This window comes from Cetorhinus maximus, chromosome X (genome assembly GCF_964194155.1).
Source record: "Cetorhinus maximus chromosome X, sCetMax3.hap1.1, whole genome shotgun sequence".
In the NCBI taxonomy this organism is placed as follows: Eukaryota; Metazoa; Chordata; class Chondrichthyes; order Lamniformes; family Cetorhinidae; genus Cetorhinus; species Cetorhinus maximus.
The window spans coordinates 10,292,705-10,310,844 of NC_135917.1; the positions used below are offsets into that span (position 1 = coordinate 10,292,705).

The 18,140-nt window shown below is 47.3% G+C and overlaps 1 protein-coding gene across 3 annotated transcripts in view; it reads right to left on the minus strand.

Annotated features, from left to right (window-relative positions):
* LOC144672664 (activin receptor type-1B-like) overlaps positions 1-18,140 on the minus strand; it is a 62,131-nt gene that overhangs the window by 14,448 nt on the left and 29,543 nt on the right. For 2 of the 3 annotated variants that reach the window (XM_078534540.1, XM_078534541.1), the window contains exons 2-5: positions 6,112-6,342; positions 2,878-3,126; positions 1,838-2,068; positions 789-956 (exon numbers count right to left, since the gene is read on the minus strand). In XM_078534540.1, the coding sequence (XP_078390666.1) occupies positions 789-956; positions 1,838-2,068; positions 2,878-3,126; positions 6,112-6,342 (879 nt within the window). The remainder of the gene's footprint in view (positions 1-788; positions 957-1,837; positions 2,069-2,877; positions 3,127-6,111; positions 6,343-18,140) is intronic. The other variant, XM_078534542.1, reaches the window with a different exon arrangement.

An 18,140-nucleotide genomic window follows, 5' to 3' on the forward strand; every position in this document is an offset into this window, starting at 1 on the left:
GAAAGTTTACCTTTGTCACATAGAATGACAATTGTGACTTTGCGAAGGGCTGTTTTAATGCCGTGACAGGGATAGAAACCTGATTGGAGGCATACAAGTGCGGAGCTGCAAGAAAGATGGGCACAGATTTGGGAAATGACAACACATTCAAGGACTTGGGAAGGAGGTTGAGAGTAGGACAGCACTTTTGCAAGAGGTCGAAGGTGGGGTTTTGAGGAGGGAGTGATATCAATTGTTCCTGAGGAGAGAGAACTCTTAGCAATATTCCCTATCATGGTGGTGGCGGGACTGGGGGCTCCAGGAAGGGAAGTTGTACACACAGGGTGTCATTGGGACTTTACACTACACTACGGAGTCCAGCAGGGACTTCCTGCTCCCGCACCATTACCCCTGGTGTCTCCCAAGGATCTCATCCCCCTCCTATTTCTCATCGACATGCTGCCCCTCAACTAACAGTGTTAGTTTTCACATGTGGCTCAGTATCACATCTTGTCTGATCACAAAAGGTGCTATACAAATGTAAGTTGTTGTTGTACTCCCGGGGCCCCACTCCCTTAATCTGATGGCGCGTTCACAAGGCCCCTACACCCATCCTGGGGTTTCAGCTGGTCACCAGGGTGACTATTCTGCCGCCAATACGAGGTTATCAGATTAAGCACGTAAACATCCAGAGCTGCCTCACAGAATTAAAATGGTGTCAGTATAAAACAGCAATGGGAGCTAGGCCTGAGACACATTTCCACACACGCACACACTTAACAGGGGAGGAATTCTCACCCTTGACTTACCCTGAGTGCCCACGATCTCCATGTGCAGGTGTGCCAACCCACTGACAGCTGAGAGAGCCAGCTTGATCAGCCCTTCAATGGTGACTGTATACCTGTTCAGGTAGTCGAAGAGAGAGCCATGTTCGTGATAGTCAGACACTAACCATAGCTGTGTCCATGTTCCATTATCTGGAGCGTGGGCAGGGGGAGAAAATGGAAAAAAAGGTCAAAATAAAAGCAATGGAACATTTCTGCTCTGCACAAACCTTCTCCCACCCAACTGCATATCCTTCTATTCCTTTCTCCCTCATGTACTTGGCCCTCAAAAGCTCCTCATCCAAACAAACAGTCAGCATGGTGTCTAATATACCTGGAAACCCAACTCTGCGCTCCTCGTGCACCCCCAATTTTGATCACTCCACCATTGGCAGCCTTGCCTTCAGCAGCTAAGGCCCTAAAGCTCTAGAATTCCCTCGCTAAACATCTCTCTTCCCCTTTTAAGACACTGCTTCAAACATACTTATTTGAGCAAGCTTTTGGTCGCTTGTCCTAAAAGTCTCTGTGTGGCTCGATCTCAAAACCTGTCTGGTAACATACCTGTGAAGCACCTTGGGGCATTAGAGACACTATAAATGCAAGTAGTTACTGCTGTTTGTTTAAACGTATACAGTTGGGCCATATTTGATTTGTGTTATTTGTAAAATTTCAGGTGAAAGAGTAGTCAAATCCATTGAACAAATGGACTGGCTTTCCCCCTCAATTCCCATCGCAAAGAGCAGTTCAGGAATATAAGGCACCGATTTACAGCTACTTCTGTCTTGGCATTTCAGACAGCGGGAAAGCAGTGGCTGTGCCGTGGACTCCAGCATCAGCTGCTCTTTCACTTGTGGTAGGAGTGTCAACCCATGGGAGGCTTACAGCCATTCTGTCCATCACAGCTCTTTGCACGAGGACCTGAATCCCCCCCATCAGACGGGAGGGGCTTCAGGAGCACTAACCTCTGGGCACAGACCCAACCCACACTAGAACCACCGCCGATGCAAAGCAAAGCAAAGAAACGCTCGCCGTACCTTTATTGTCTGCTGCGATGAACCCCAAAATATTCTCATGGCGCAACATGACCGTCTGGTAGATCTCCGCTTCCCTGAACCATGAGCGCTCTTCCCGAGAGGAGAATATTTTGACAGCAATGTCACCGCCCCTCCATTTCCCTCGCCACACTTCCCCGAAGCGGCCTTTGCCAATTATTTCTTGAAGGACAATGGTCCTCGCGATGGTGCGCTGCACAAATAACGGCAAACCTACCGGGAAAACAATCATTACCCATCGATCGCCATGTAAAGTCTCAAACCTTTTAGAGTGGAGTGAACGATGGTTAACAAGTTCACCCTATTAAGCTGGGAAAAGTGGCACATGTGAATGACTAAAGTGCACTGGCAGTACTGGGCATCAGGAGAACTTCCCCACTCTGCCAAATTGCCCACAAGCATGAACGAGCAGATCGTCTGCTTTATCAGCTCTGATGTTAGTGGTGGGATGAACATTGGCCAGAGGGATGACTCCCCTACTCCTCTTCCAAATAGAGCCAGGGGGATCTTTTAAACCCACTCGAGGGCCTCACAGTTTTACAACTTATCTGAAAGACAGCACCGCAGTGTAGCACTCGCTCAGGAAAATAGCTTGTACTCCTGCTCCAGATCACCACCCCGAGACTCCACAGAGAGACAGGGAGGCTCTGGATAGTATCATCAACAGCCTAGGTGGCTCCCCATGGCCACATGCCCTGCTGTCACCTAGGCTCACAAGCGAAAGGTTGACTGCAAGAGTCACCACCTCCAGGAGAGGTGGGAGTAGGCAAGGTGGGTGCAGAGGGGAGCGGAAAAGAACCACAAGTCTTGCCAGATATAGAGTTGCGTTCCAGTGACCGGACTTGAAAATCACACCTTCTGCTTAATCAAATCGATAGTGCAAACGGAAGAGAATACTTTAATGCCAGGGAATCACTGAGAGAGGAATTGATCAAGTGGATCAGTCACCCATTCCCTGGTTTGAACACCAACCCCCCCCCCACAACCGAACCACACCAACCCTGGTCAATCATAAGCCCTACCAGATCCAGATCCTGAGGTAGTCATGTCAAACATGAGGTCCTTCAACGACTTCCCCTCAGAGATGTACATGTGGTCACAGGACGGCTCCTCCATGTCCAGCTGGTTGCGGTCATGGTAGGCTCGCTGGTGATGGTAATGGCACAGGAACACGGTCACCATCAGCACCACGCACAGGAGAAACACTGGCCCGGCAATCACCGCTGCCAGTTCCACAGGACCCCAACCGTCAAATGCATCGTCTTTTGGACCTGGAGGAGGGGAAAACAAGAAAGCAAGAAGTCCGTTGATAAGATTAAATGTTCCAGCTTTAAAAATTTAAAAATGGCCGCTCACAATTGCTAACCTTCAAACGGGACATTTCCCTCACTAAGCTTGGCCAAGGCAAGTTGAAAATCAACAATGGCACTCTTACATCATCCCTTAGCATGGTCCTGGGAGAATGATACCATCAAAACCTACCATTGTGTCACTCTCCCACGTTTATATGTGAAGTCTGCTGCCAGTCTCCTGCAGGCCTATTCAGAGGCCATTTTGGCCTGTGGAGGCAACTGACTGGGAGAACTGGGTAAAAGTGTGAACTGTGTGAACATTGGGTGGTTTATGCTTAGGAGTGCCACGGATGGCGAATCAGGAGCTGCTTTTTTACAGTCCCAAGTGCCAATGGCTTCCAGTAACCAGGACTTGCTCAACCAGCTGCAGTGCCGAAAGTTAACTTGCCAAAACTTGCTCAGGCGAGTGGGAAGAGCTCATTCCAAAAGAAATAAAGGCTAGGAGCTGCAGAGGAACATGGCTTCGCATACTTACCCCTCTAGGTATGAGGCTGCTTCACATGTAAAATAAAATGAAGAGTGGCACCAACTGCAGATGGGTGGTTCACCTGGCCATCAACAACACTCACTGAGGTGAAGCTGTGGACACCCAGTGGCAGAAGGCCCACACTATCGAGGCTCAGCATAAAAGAACATGGCAAGCAGGGCAGTTTGAAACATTTCTTCAATGCAGGTGGCTTGGCGTTTGCGCGCGCACACAGCACAGGCACCGAGGCACCGCAACACATTAAAGTTTCGATCTGGAGCAGCAAAGAAGAGAATACGGCACATGGTGGTTTGTGTGTCTGCATTCGCCAGTCGTCCCCACCCCACAGGACCTATAGCGAAATATTTAAAACTAAAAGGGGGCAGGAAGTGGGCAGTAACGCACTTCCACCAACGGCCTTCAGAAGGGCCCGGGACTACCTGTTTTCTTCTCAAAACTACTGCACAAAAATGTCAAACACCTCGAGTTGGCTTCCTGAAGCATTCAATCAAACAGGGAACCCTGGGGACAGAATACGAATTTGTGGTGGGCTCCACCATTCATTTAACCAATGCCTGCCATCTATGGCAATGGCATCCACCCTATAGCTGTTGCACCATGAGGCTCCCCCCCCACCCTGACAAACCAGTCCTTGAGACACTGGCAACTCAAGCCTTACTTGCACTTCCCGAATGAGTTTGCCCCTATGAATAGTCTCGGCCTAGAGGTTTGGCAAGAGCCCTGTTGCCTCGTAGCTGGATAAGTCCTCATCTGAACACCACAACATGTTGGCATCTGCAACTTGATATACAAGTTAGTCCGAACATGGGAGATAAACTTTATGTATGTCATGCCCTGCCCCAGCTCCACAGCAACCACCTACATGGCCCACAAAGACACAAGTTTGTCCATCCCTTCTCTAGGAAACCAAACTGGTCTCCCAATCTTAGTCCAGGCCCTGAAAAAGAGTCAAATTCTTCTGTTTTGATTTCAAGAGGGAAAAAAAAATCCCATCAAGCTTTGCAGCAAGTACCTTGCAGATTATTGCAGTTCTGGCCAGTTCGCTTCAGGGGAGAAGTGCTGTCCTTTCCACTGTGAGCGCAGGCTGTGTTTTTTTTTTAAAAAAGAGAAAGAACAATAAAAAAGGAAAAGAAACTGCCTTTATTTTGCGCCTCACCCCTCTCAGGGCTTCCTGAAGTGCTTCACAGCCTTAAAATGCATTTGCTGTTATTGCGCAGGCAAACGCAGCAGCCATTTTGCGCACAGCAAGGGTTTTGCCAAACAGGAAGGAGATGAGGACACAGTTCTCTCAGTGGCATTGATTGGGAGCAATGTTGGCCAGGACAGGAGCTCAATTCCCGGGATTAGCTCTCCCTTAAATAGTGCATTAATACCTACCAGAACTACTGAAACAAGTCAAGGCAGGCCTCAATTTAGTCACCTCACCCAAACAAAAAGTGCACAACAGGTTATTGGACCCTAATGTGGTTATGCCCACAAACTAATACCACTTCTCAAGTTACAAAACCCTTGTTCTAATGGTGTAATGAGGAGTTAGAATGCGGTGTACTACCTGTGCCTATGTAACCCCGGGGCAGGTGCAGCATGGCTTGGATGCAGAGCAAAGCTCCCTCTAATCTGCCCTGATAAAAGGTGTCTCAGTGCCCAAACTCACGATGAGCCCCTTTGCCTGCGCAGTGTACTTTCCCCTGGCCTGTGCTGGCGAGATTTCCAAGTTCAGCAACGAGCGAGAACTGGTTTTGTGCTGTGGTGCTTGCTCAAGACACTCTGGTCAACTGGAAACCAGGCTCCTGGGGTGAGGTCTAACACCACACAGATTCCACCCCCACCCTCCCCACCATCCTCAACTCAAAATATGGCCATTTACACATTGCCCAGGGAGGAACGAGACAACCCATTAACAGCGCATTAACAGCTTTTACATTTAGCCTTAAGAGGTACATGCTTGGCCCTGCTGGTGCACAGGCCTTAGGCAATTGGTGGCAACCCCAGTGAATGTACTAGATTGGGTTAACCAGGACCTTCCCCAGGCGAGTCTAAACAAGCGCACCCAAGTTGGCATTGCTGTTTGCAAGGTCCTGTCCATCAGGTGCTGACGTACCCCCTCCCCAACTGTGTGGTTGAGGCAAAGAGCAGTTAACAGATTGGCATGAAGATGGGACCAACAGGATGAGGAGACAATTGAAATAAGCCAATCAGGCGCACTGGTGGCTCAAGCGTGCAAACGCACTGCACAACACGGATAACAACTCACACAGATCAGAAACCACCAGTTTCGAGCCCGGGTTCACCAATTTCAGGAGGGGGAGCGGCGAGGACGTCAAAGTTGTCCTCAGGACCCTGGGCTTGGGGGAGGGCGAGGGTGGGGTGGGGGGCAAGCCGGGTAATAAATTACTGGTAGCTTCCCTGGTACCTACCTTCTGGAGGAGGTAACTCCAGGTTGTTGCAGAAGTCTTTATAACAGCAGATGGTAGTCACATACTCTTTGTTGCTCCGACAGTAGATTGGTGGAACCAAGTCTTGGGGAGGCACGCACACTCGGATCTCGTGCTCAACGCCCCCAATTCTGGAGAGGGAGGCTAGGCACGCTCCGTCTGTCTCACAAGTTTGGTTTGTCTTCACACAATGCTTACAAAAGCACTTCAGCGCTTGAAAGAAGAAAAAAGAGGCTTTTAGACTCGAATAAATCAAAACGACTCCAATCCCACCCATCCAGGGCAGAGAGTCAACTGTGGATCAACAGCCATTTTAAGTCAGGAAACACAATTAGGTGCCTTTTACGCTGTAGCAAGGTTGTGAAACCTGGGGGATGCATTCAGCCGACACAATTGGGGTAAACTTAACCGCTCCTCTTACAGCTGATTGTAACAAAAGGCACAAATATTTCCTGGGTGTTACCCGATATAGTGCGAGCTCTCTGAACCGGCCCAGGAAACCTGCTGCAGATAGAGCTTCCCAGGTCAATACTGCAGCCGTTCGCATTCACCCAGATTGTGCAGGCGCCGAGTCTTGCGTGCGGTGAGTTTGCGAGATTGCAATGTGGGAGCCTGCTTCTCGCAGGCCCCTCTTTAGCGCTGAAACACGGGAGAGAGTGGTACACGAGACCTGGGCCCAGAGCCCACCACAGCGTAAAGCATCCCAAAACCAAACACCGGTGACTCTTCATGGGTCAAGTCCACTGCCCTGCCAGTTTAGCCGAATTCAGTCAGGGCCTTACAATAATTAGCCCTCTGCTACTGCACAAGAACTGTACACATCCAGGCTTCCCGTTCTCGATCGCTATCCATTGATTTCAACTGGGGAGTGTATGTGTATTTCCTCCTCCCCATACAACCCTCCAATCACATATGGGTAGCCTGTTGCCATCGACTCCGTAAACTCAACAGCTACTAGGCTATGCCAAGCCGATGGGAGATTTGGAGAAGCAACAAATTAAACAAAAGTCTACATCAGCCACAAAAGGGCTCAGTTAGTTTGGCAGAGTTACTCTCACTTTTTGGAGTCCTTCTCCTGCCTCATGTCATGGTGCCATCACAAGTCAATGAAGACAGCACTGGCATTGAGGGCTCCTGGTTCCCACAGAACCATACCATATGTTGAGGTGCAGATCAGCCACGCCTCATTGAATAGCGGAATAGGCTAGAAGGGCTGAATGGCCTCCTCAGGTGGGCCGTTAAAAGATCCCCTGCCACTACCATGAAGTGAATTCTTCCTGGTGTCCTGACCAACAATCTTCCCTCAATGTCACCAAAAATAGATCAACTAGCTACTCATGGGATCTTGCTGTGTGAATTTGTTACTACATCTTTACATAGTAGAGACTGCACTTTATATTAAAAAAACACTTTCTTTCTTGAAGTTCTTTCCTTAAAAAAAGCAAACTCATTTCAGGTTGTAGTCAAGGGGAGGCGGTGGTAGTGGTATCGGCACTGGACTAGTGTTCCAGAGACCCAGGGCAATGCTCTGGGGACCCGGGTTCGAATCCCACCACAGCAGATGGTGGAATTTGAATCCAGTAAAAACCTGGAATTAAAAGTCTAACAATGACCATGAAACCATTGTCGATTGTTGTAAAAACCCATCTGGTTCACTAATGTCCTTTAGGGAAGGAATCTGCCATCTTTGTCTGGTCTGGTGAAGCCAGTCTTGGTCTGGCATGTGATTCCAGACCCACAATGTGGTTGACTCTTAAAAATGAAGAAGGGCAATAAATGCTGGCCAGCAACGCCCACATCCAGTGAACAAATAAAAAAAAGTCACTTGGTAGGAGAGAGAAAAAAAACACATTGTTGAAGCTTTTCACCTTGCACTCATCAGGACAGATGCAATAATGTCAAATTTCAACAATTTATACTGCATGAGAAAAGGATGTTGATGAGTTGGCAAGTTGACTCTAATTGGTTAGGATGTTGACAATGCAGGGAACTACTGTCCCATACCCTTTTGTTTATTTCAAGAGGCGCAATGCCCAGACATGTTCCTTTTGCCTGCATGTGAATAAATGTTCTAGCAAGCATAAGTGAGCCACATTGTGAGTGATAATCAAATTAGTTGTTTGTGTAATTCTTAGCATACAGTGAACATCCAGCTGGCAAAGCAAGAAGCTGGAGCCAAGCTGTCTTTAAACATAAGTCCAGGCTACTTTTCCCTTTGACATAGATCCCCCACATACATGGTTCTTACATATGTGCCACTAACCTCTCCCCAATTAGTATGAGCTGCTCTTAATCACAACTAGAGCATGCACTCAATTGTCACATTGCACCAGGGATCTCTCATTCTCCATGGCAACACCTCGGCCAGATTCGACTTGCCAACCAATCAGCACCCTTTTCTCGTGCAGTATAAATTGTTGCTCTCTTTGAAATTTGGTATTCTTGTGTCTGTCCTGATACGAGTGCAAGACAAAAAGCTTCCACAGCACATCTCTTTCAGCAACACATTGTATTTTCCAACAATTGGGGTTGGAGGTGATAGAGCTGCTGCAATATTCAATTGAGCTGAAGAGTAAGCAGTTGGGTCTCACTGCGTTAGGCACTGCCCACACGTGGATGCAATGGAAGAAGTCCAGCAGTTATTAAAAAGGGAGCTTTTGCAATAGGACGAGCATGGCTCGATCTCACTCAGCTGTACTAAATAGCATCAATGCAAGGGTGTCCATTCTGCTCCTCTGGGGCTACCTCGGAGATCTCCTCACCTCCAGTCCCATTCTAGCTGGTGAAATTAGGCATGGGACAGGGCACAAAACAGGATCCCACTAGCCACCCACTATGCCACACGCATGACAAGGAAGGCAAATGGCATGTTGGCTTTTATTGCAAGGAGATCGGAGTACAAGAATAAAGAAGTCTTGCTACAATTGTACTTTGACAAGACCACACCTGGAATACTGTGTGCATTTGTGCTCTCCATAGTTAAGGAAAGATATACTTGTATTGGAGGCAGTGCAGCAAGTTCACTAGATTGGCTCCTGGGTTGAGGGGGATGTCCTACAAGGAGAGGCTGAGTAAATTGGGTCTATATTCTCTGGAGTTTAGAAGAATGAGAGGTGATCTCATTGAAACATACAAGATTCTGAAGGGGTTTGACAGGGTAGATACTGAGAGGTTGTTCCCCCCTGACTGGGGAATCTAGAACACGGGGGCACAGTCTCAGGATAAGGGGCCGATCATTTAGGACTGAGATGAGGAGAAATTCCTTCACTCAAAGGGCTGTGAATATTTGGAATTCTCTACCCCAGAGAGTTGTGGATGCTCCATTGTTGAATACATTTAAGGCTGGGATGGGCAGATTTTTGGTGTCTCAGGAAATTAAGCGATTTGGGGAACTGTCTCCACTCAAGAAAGCTGTTGAGGCTGGTGGAGGGGGGAGTGGCAATAAAAAATTTCAAACAAATTGATTTTGTTGGGTAAGAGTATTGGGGGCTAGGGAACCAAGGTGGGTAAAATGGAGTTAAGACACCAATCAGCTATGATCTGGCTGAATGGCAGAACAGACTCGAGGGGCTGAACTGTCTCCTCCTGTTCCTAACGATTGATTCCCTTCACATAAAACCAGTCAACAGAAAATCAAGAAACGGGCAAGTTCGAATGGAGATAGACAGCTCCAGGGGTTGAAACTATGGGATTTACTCAGCGAGTTATCCTGCAAGTCATGCCCACTCGCATGCTCAGGATGACTGCACGTCTTCGCACACTGCATTCAAGATGCCACTCAAAAATTCCAGGCAGGGCAACCTGGTGGCACAGTTGGCAAGCACCCAGTGGTAGTACTGGGTCACATAAACCAGGAATCTCTGTTGCCTGCCAGTGGCGGAGCTAAGCTGCAGTCAACGGGTAGCTTCAGAGTCCCAAGCAAGGGATTGGAATGAAAAGAAAATGTAAAAAAAAAGAGGCAGCGTCCTATACCCGATTATTACCCCTTGATCACAGCCAGAGAGTATGCACACATGCAGGGTTAGACTCGATCACTAATGGCAACATCAGCACCCCACCGCCCCCAAACACACACTGATCAACTCAGCAATGAGTCCACAATCACTTGCAAGGACATACCGCAAGTTAGGAGAGAGACATTGGACAACAGCCAGCATCTTGTGGAAATCAGCAGGAGAGTGGGGGCACGAGAAGAGACAGCAAGGGGGAGACAGAGAGACAAGAGTGGGAGGGGGAGGGAGAGAGTGGTGGGGGGTGGTGGTGTGGAGCAGTGGGGAAGAGATATAGAGCAGGGAGGAGTGGGAGTGTGACAGTGAAAGAGGGAGGGGGGTGTTAGGACAGGAAAAGGGAGAAAACTGTGAGGGAGAGACACTAAAAAGGAACAATAAGTGAACAAGAGAAAAGGAAAGCTTTAAAAATTCAGTGAGTATAATACTACAGCAAAGTATATTCATTGGTCTTGAGGAATCAGTGTGAGCAATTGTCAGGGCAGTTTTCTTTCCTCAGGACACCGGAGAGTTGGAGAAACACTGTGGAAACATCCTCGTCCCCAAAACTAATCAGCAGACCAAAAGCTTGGGAAAGAAGTAGGCTTTAAAAGAATTTTTTCAAGTGAGGCAGAGCTCCAGAGTTTAGGACAGAGACAGCTGAAGGCATGGCAATAAGTGATGGGGCAATGAAAATAGAGGGATGTGCAAGAGGCCAGAATTTATAGGATTGCAGAGATTTCAGAGGGCTGTGGGGCTGGAGGTGGTTACAGAGAAACGGGGCGGGGGGAAGCCCATTTGAAAACAAGGATGAGAATTTTTAAAAAGGAGGCCTTGCTGGAGTAGGCACCAATGTAGGTCAGCGAGCACAGCGGGCGATGGGTGAACGCTTGGGGGATCCTGTTGATTTGCAGAGCCCTAACTCCACCCATGAGCAGATAGCCAATGGTTACACTGCCTCCACCCACCCATACTCTCTTTGAGGCACTCACTGACTGAAAGGGGGAAGAACATTGCGAACCCATTACTGAAGCTTGTGAAGAGCACTAGCTCCTGCCTGCTGGCAATCGTCCAAATGACAGCAAAAAAAGTAGCTGAGCAAATAGCTTTTATCATTTGAAATTTCAAGTTGCAACAAGGCTGCCCCCGAGCTCTTGCTCTAGTCAGTCAGCGCTCCCTCCCAGTGCTATTTTGCGACTCTTTGCTGGAAAGCGAGGAGGATTAGATTCAACTGATGTGTTTCCTCTCCTCCCCCATCCCACAGTCACAATCTCCCTGACCTGAGCAATAGCTGCTTTGGGAGTATTGGTGACCTGTGGAACTGAAATTTCAGCACCAGGGATTCAGGCTGGAGGTGGCAGGGAGAAGGATCCTAAAAACTTCTGCATATGAACTTTCAACTCATTGAGGTTCACTCAAACAAACGAGCCTTTGGTAACATATCCCATCCCATCCCCATCCCTTGAAAAGAGCACGTGCAGGCTTGTACCATTTTTGGTTTTATAAATAGGAGCGTAGGGTACAAGAGCAAAGAGGTCAAAAGTAAATTCAGGGGAAGACAGAACTTGCATCTTCATGGTTTAGATGCTGCAGCTTGTCGGCGAGATCAGGAGAGCACTATAGGTCACACCATCACCAACATTCATTAGTGTTACATTTTCCCTGTTCCAAAGCAAAAACTGAAGTTATGCATCCATCAACACCCACCCAATTCCAGTATCAGTTTGACATCCTCTCATTTCCCGTGCAGAGTGATAGGGCCAGCACGAACATAATGGGCTGAACAGTCTCCCTCAGTGCCCCAAGTCTTTTGTGTGTTTCTATGCCACTAATTTGGAATGTATAAGTGTACAGGTTATTCACTAAAGGGATGGTTCCTTCCCTTCCTTAACCGACGCAGTCAAGGTCCACACATTTGAGGTTTCCTGGCTTGTTAGAAATCCTACCTCATGAAAAAGGTTAACAACAGACAGTGATTTTTCATAAAGGTCAGACCTCAGACAGTGTTCTCACAAGTTCAAACACTCTTTAAAAAAAATCATGCATCTAGTTCAGCGTCAGCTAGTCTCAATCAGGAGCACTCTAGTGATCAGCACCACTGACAGCACCTTCCAAACCCATGACCTCTACCACTTAGGAGGCCCTCTACCACCTAGAAGATACATGGGAACACCACCACCTAAGAGTTCCCCTCCAAGCCACCCACCATCCTGACTTGGAAATATATCATTGTTCCTTCACTGTCGCTAGGTCAAAATCCTGGAACTCCCTCCCTAACAGCACTGTGGGTGTACCTACACCACATGGACTGCAGCGGTTCAAGAAGGCAGCTCACCACCACCTGCTGGGACAGGCAACAAATGTCAAACTTGTCTGCGATGCTCACATCCAAAGAATTTTTTTTAAAAAAACAAAGGGAGGTTGTGGGCTCAGGCTCCACTTCAATGCAATAAAACACTACCTAAATAAAACACATCCCTTAGGTGACAGGCTAAACTCAGACACTGCCAAACTGTATAGGTAGATGGATGTAAAAGATCCTATGGAACTATTCAGATAAGAGAGATCCACTTAGTTCTGGTTAATTTTTCCTCCTACAACCAACATCAAAAGATTAGTTATTCACTCCTTTCTTGTTATGGGGCTGGCTGCTGAGGTGAATGACTGCATTTTGAAGTGCTTTGAGCGATGTGATAAGGGATAATTGTACTGTTGGTATAAAGTCAGCTTGGACCTCTGTTGGAGTCTATCACGTGAGTGCAGAGAGAGCAATCTGTAGCATACAATATAGCGCAGGGGACAATTGAGGTGATGAGTTAAGATCATTGCACAACATTGAACTCAAATCGGCTTCAGTGGATTTTATTTCCTCCAAAGCTAACAGTGACAATGCTGCTGGGAAATTAATACAAGACACAAGAAATACTTCAGCGCCTCAAGGGCTCCGACTATGTTGAGTTGATAGATGTTTCAATCATAAGAAACAGGGGCAAGAGTAGGCCATTCAGCCCCTCGAGCCTGCTCCCTATTCAATAAGATTATTGTTGTCATTTTACATCAACTTCACTTTCCTGCCCCAGCCTGTACTGGGTGAGCAGAAATTTCCTCCAATCAAATATAGGGAAGACTGAAGCCATTGTTTTCGGCCCTCACTCCAAACTCCATTCTCTAACTACCCTCTCCAGCCCTCTCCCTGGCAAGGGTTTGAGATGAAGCCAATCTGTTCACAACCTCGATGTCACATTTGATCCAAAGATGAGCTTCCAACCTCATGTTAGCGCCAAGACCGATTACTTCCACCTCCGTAACATCGCCCGACTTACCCTCTGCTGCCGAAACCCTCATTTGTGCCTTTGTTACCTCTAGACTTGACTATTACAATTCACTTCTGGCTGGTCTCCCACATCCTACCCTCCGTAAACTTGAATTCATCCAAAACTCTTCTTCCTGTGCCTTAACCTGCAACAAGTCCTGTTCCCCTATCACCCCTGGTCTTGCTGGCCTACACTGGCTCCTGGTCAAACAACACCTTGATTCCAAAGTCCCTCATTCATGTTTTCAAATCCCTCCATGGCCTCACCCTTCCCAATCTCTGTAATCTCCTCCAGCCCCACACCCCTCCGAGATATCTACGCTCCTTTAATTCTGGCCTTTTGTGCATTCCCGATTTTAATCGCTCCACCATTGGCGGCCGTGCCTTCAGCTGCCTGGGCCTCAAGCTCTGGAATTCCCTCCCTACACCTCTCCGCCTCACTTTCCTCCTTAAGGAACTCCTTAAAATCTACCTCTTTGATCAAGCTTTTGGTCACCTCACCTGATACCTCCTTATGTGGCTCAGAGTCATACTGTTTTATAATGCTCCTGTGAAGCACCTTGGGATGTTTCATTACATTAAAAAGGTGCCATATAAATAAGTTGTTGTTAGCCCTTGATTCCCTCAAGAGTCCAAAAATCTATTGATCTCGGTCTTGAACATACTCGACTATTGGAATTCCCTACCTCAGAGAGAATGCTCAAAGATTCACAACCCTATAGAGAGTGAAGAAATTCCTTTCCATCTCAGTCCAGAATGGCCAACCCCTTAACTGGAGACTCCGACATCTATTCTAAACTCTCCAACCAGGTGGAAACAGCTTCTAGCAACTACCCCATCAGACTCTCTTAAGAATTTTATATATTCCAGTGAGATCACTTCTCATTCTTCTGAACTCCAGTTCAATCATTTCCATTTTCCCCTCCCCTGCTCTCTCATTGATCACTGGACTACATGGTCCCAGTGTATTATATGTTGCCCCCAAAAAACCACTTCTTCAGGTACAAGCCCAGGTGGGGGTTGCAGCTGGCTACTCCAGCAAGAGGTTGGGGGATGGGACTGTCACAGCCAAACATGTTTCTATCCTCACCTAATTTCTTCTAAAGTTGTACTGCTTAACACACTTTCTCCGTCCACACATGCATTTTCCAGCATCAACGGATAGGGACGATGAGTGGGAACAAAGGCTGATTTCAGCTCCTTACCCCCACCACCCCCAACTCAAGAGGCACAGAAGCTACATGCAGTAGCTTGACCATTGCCCTGGGAAAGCTACATCAGCAGAGCCAAACTGAGGGACAGATAGCAAGCAGTTCGTTCCTTTATTTATTATTAAAAAGATTGCAAGTTTAAGATTGTCCAAAAATCCCAAAAGGTTACTCACTACGAGCTTCCTTGAATTTGGATTCTGGGACTCGAGTGTTCATTAGCCAGCTTCTGGTACAGAACGATATGAATAATGCTATATAAATACAAATCCTCAGGACATCGCAAAGCACATTCTGTTCAGTTCGCTACTTTTGAAATCTAGTCACTTGTTGTAATGCAGGGGGCGGGAAAAAAAGCCTTGCATTATACAGCATTTTCCCCACTATCACCGGATGTCTCAAAAGCTACTTAACGGCCAATGAAGTACTTTGTGAGGTGTAGTCACTATTGTAATGTAGGAAATGCAGCAGCTAATTTAAGTACAGCAAACCCCCACAGAGAGCTGTTGGCAGCAGTTGTCCCTCTATTTGAGGATGATGTCCATCGGGGTCTGCCAAGGGTCTTCACGTGACTGAACAGGCTGATTCTTGATCCACAGATCTTTGGGTACATGGGGCAGGGTGTCCCATGAGGCAGTGGGATCCAGAGTGCAGGATTTTCTTCCTTCTCTTTCCCTCTCTGCTGACGCTCTGCTTCACTGTTAAGACGCTGAGACTCAAAACGTGATTCAGCTTAATGGACAATTTGTTGCCATTTTGAACGATTAGTAGCAAGCTCCTCCCAGTCATAAAGGTCAACAAAGCTCTCCTTGACGTGCAGTAGCAGAGCGTCTTTGAAGTGTTTTCTTTGTCCTCCTCTGGAACACTGGCCATTTGGGAGCGGAGAAATCAGGACCTGGGGGCCGGGTGGAGGTGGGGTTGGGGGTGGTGGGGAAGGGATGCTTTTCAGCCATCCGGACACAGTGTCCAGTCCATCGTAGTTGATTTTGCCGGTGCTTTGCTGGAATGCTTGTGGAGCTGGTTTCAAGAAATACACTAGCGTTTGTTTGACGTGACCTCCTATTGAATCCGGAGGATGCAGTGGAGACATTGCTGATGGAATTTCTCCAACCCTTGCGTGTCGCTGATCCACAGTCCTGGTCTCATTGCAGTACAGGAGTGTGGTGACAACAACTGCTCTACTTGGACTTTTGTTGGCTCCACAACAAAATCCCCAAACAGCAATGTGATAATGACCAGATAACCTGTTTCTTTGATGTTGATTCAGGGACTAAAATATTGGCCAGGGCACAGAGCACAACTCATAACTGTTGAAAGTCACTCGTTTCCCTTTCCACAGGTGCTGCCTGACCCGAGTACTTCCAGCACTTTCTATTTGTATTCGGAGGATAAAACCCCTGCTCTTCCACAAAAACATGCTGCGGGATCTTTTATATCCACCCGGGCAGGCAGACTCATTCAAAAGATGGCACCTCTGACAGTACCGTACTCAAATACCTTGAATAGTGCTGTGGTATCTTTCCCATCTACCCAAGAGAGCAGCAAAGGGACCAAGATAACAGCAAAAAGGGACCCGGTTTAAAGCTTCTTCCTCTGACAATGCCGCCCTTCTGACAGTGCAGCACTCCCTCTGTAATGGAGTACGCGCTCCGGCCTATGGAGGGAGGCTTGAACTCATGCCCTTCAGATTCAGAGGCGAGTGCGCTACTACTGGGCTACAGGTATTAAATTCAGTTTCTGCCATTTTACCCAGATCCAGAAGCCTGCCCTGGTTCTGTGGGACCTTGAGTTTATCAGTATAAATATTGGAGGGGCCAGCTCCCTGGAAGGAATATAGAAACGGTCCCGTTAATCTGAATTATCAAGGCGTTGTGTAACAGCAGGACCTGCTCTCTATCTCACCAAAGCCAGCCCAGATGGATAGAATGATATCATGTTTATAGTTGTAAAGGTGTTATGTAGAAATTAGGTAAGACTGTCTCAACCCAGTCTTAGCAGATGTAGCTTCAGCACTTAAAACTGCTCAATTCAGCAAAGAGGAACTCATGACACCAGAATCATACTGATTCTGCAATAAGTGACTTGGATGTTTATGCTAGTTATATTGATGAGATGAACACTAAGTATCCTGGAGCATACTGTCCTCTATTTTTAATAGAGTATCTGATGACATTCTACCTTCACCACCATGTCTCTCAATTCCTCCATTGTCACTGAACTGCTTGTTCCATTAATCTGCAAGTTATTGAGCAGAAATTTCCTCCAACTAAATAATGGGAAGAGCAAAGGGACCCTTTTGTCCGGCCATAAACTCCAATCCCTAGCCACCACATCCATCCCTTTCCCTGGCAACCGTCCGAGGCTGAATCAGACTGCTTATAATCCTGATGCTAGCTTCCGAACACATATCTGTGCCATCACTAAAACTGCTCATTTTCACCTCCATGACATTGCCCGGTTTCGCCCTTTGTCTCAGCTCATCCACTGCTAACACCCTCATCCATGCCTTTGTTACCTCTAGACTCGACTATCCCTGGCTGGTCTCCCACATTCTACCCTCTGTAAACTTGAGCTCGTCCAAACAACTCCTGCCCGAGTCCTTACACCAAGTCCCATTCACCCATTACTTGTGCTCACTGACCTTAGCTCCTGGTCAAGCAATGCCTCGATTTCAAAATTCTCATCCTCGCTTTCAAATCCCTCCATGGCCTCACTCCTCTCTATCTCTCCAACCTTACATCCCTCAAAGATATCGGCATTCCTCCAATTCTGGTCTCTTGTGCATCCCCAGTTTTAAAAATCGCTCCATTGGCAGCTATGCCTTCCATTGCCTCAGCCCCAAGAAGGAAATTTTGCTTGAGGACAATAGTTGCCTTAGGACAATAGTTGTTGTGGTAGCATGGGATAATAGCTCTTGGAGCCATTCCAATTGCCATTGTAACCAGGGTATCAGGTGTCTTCAAGGGTGGTGGATGAAAAACCAGGAGGGGATAATCTTCCGACATTGAAGTTACGACATACCATAGCAGTAAGAGTGGAGAGAGTCTCACACTGCATGGTAATTGACCTTGAGTACTTGGTACCAACACTCAATGACAAGTGGGAAAATATTCCATTCACTGGCAAAAACACATCCATAAAATGCATAAATGATGCACCACTTAGGTGCTTAGGAGCACAGCATGTGGCAGAATATTGCTTAGAAGACAAGAGGTTTATAATTAGAGGTTCCACATTATATAAGTGCTTATCAATCCACTTCAGTGCCACAGCCACTCTACATCAATGCTCTTGGTACCCACTCAAAACGTTGAATGAAATAGACCTCGAACGGAAAAGTGCCAGCAACGAGTACATTCAGCCGTGGCTCACTTTACGAAGCACTTGTACCTCAAGAGTCAGGGGTTCAACCCCCACTCCACAACCTTTGGTATAAAACTAAAACTTTCCACATGTCCATCTTTTGGATGGGAGGTTAAAGCGAGGTCCCTGGTGTTAGCCAGG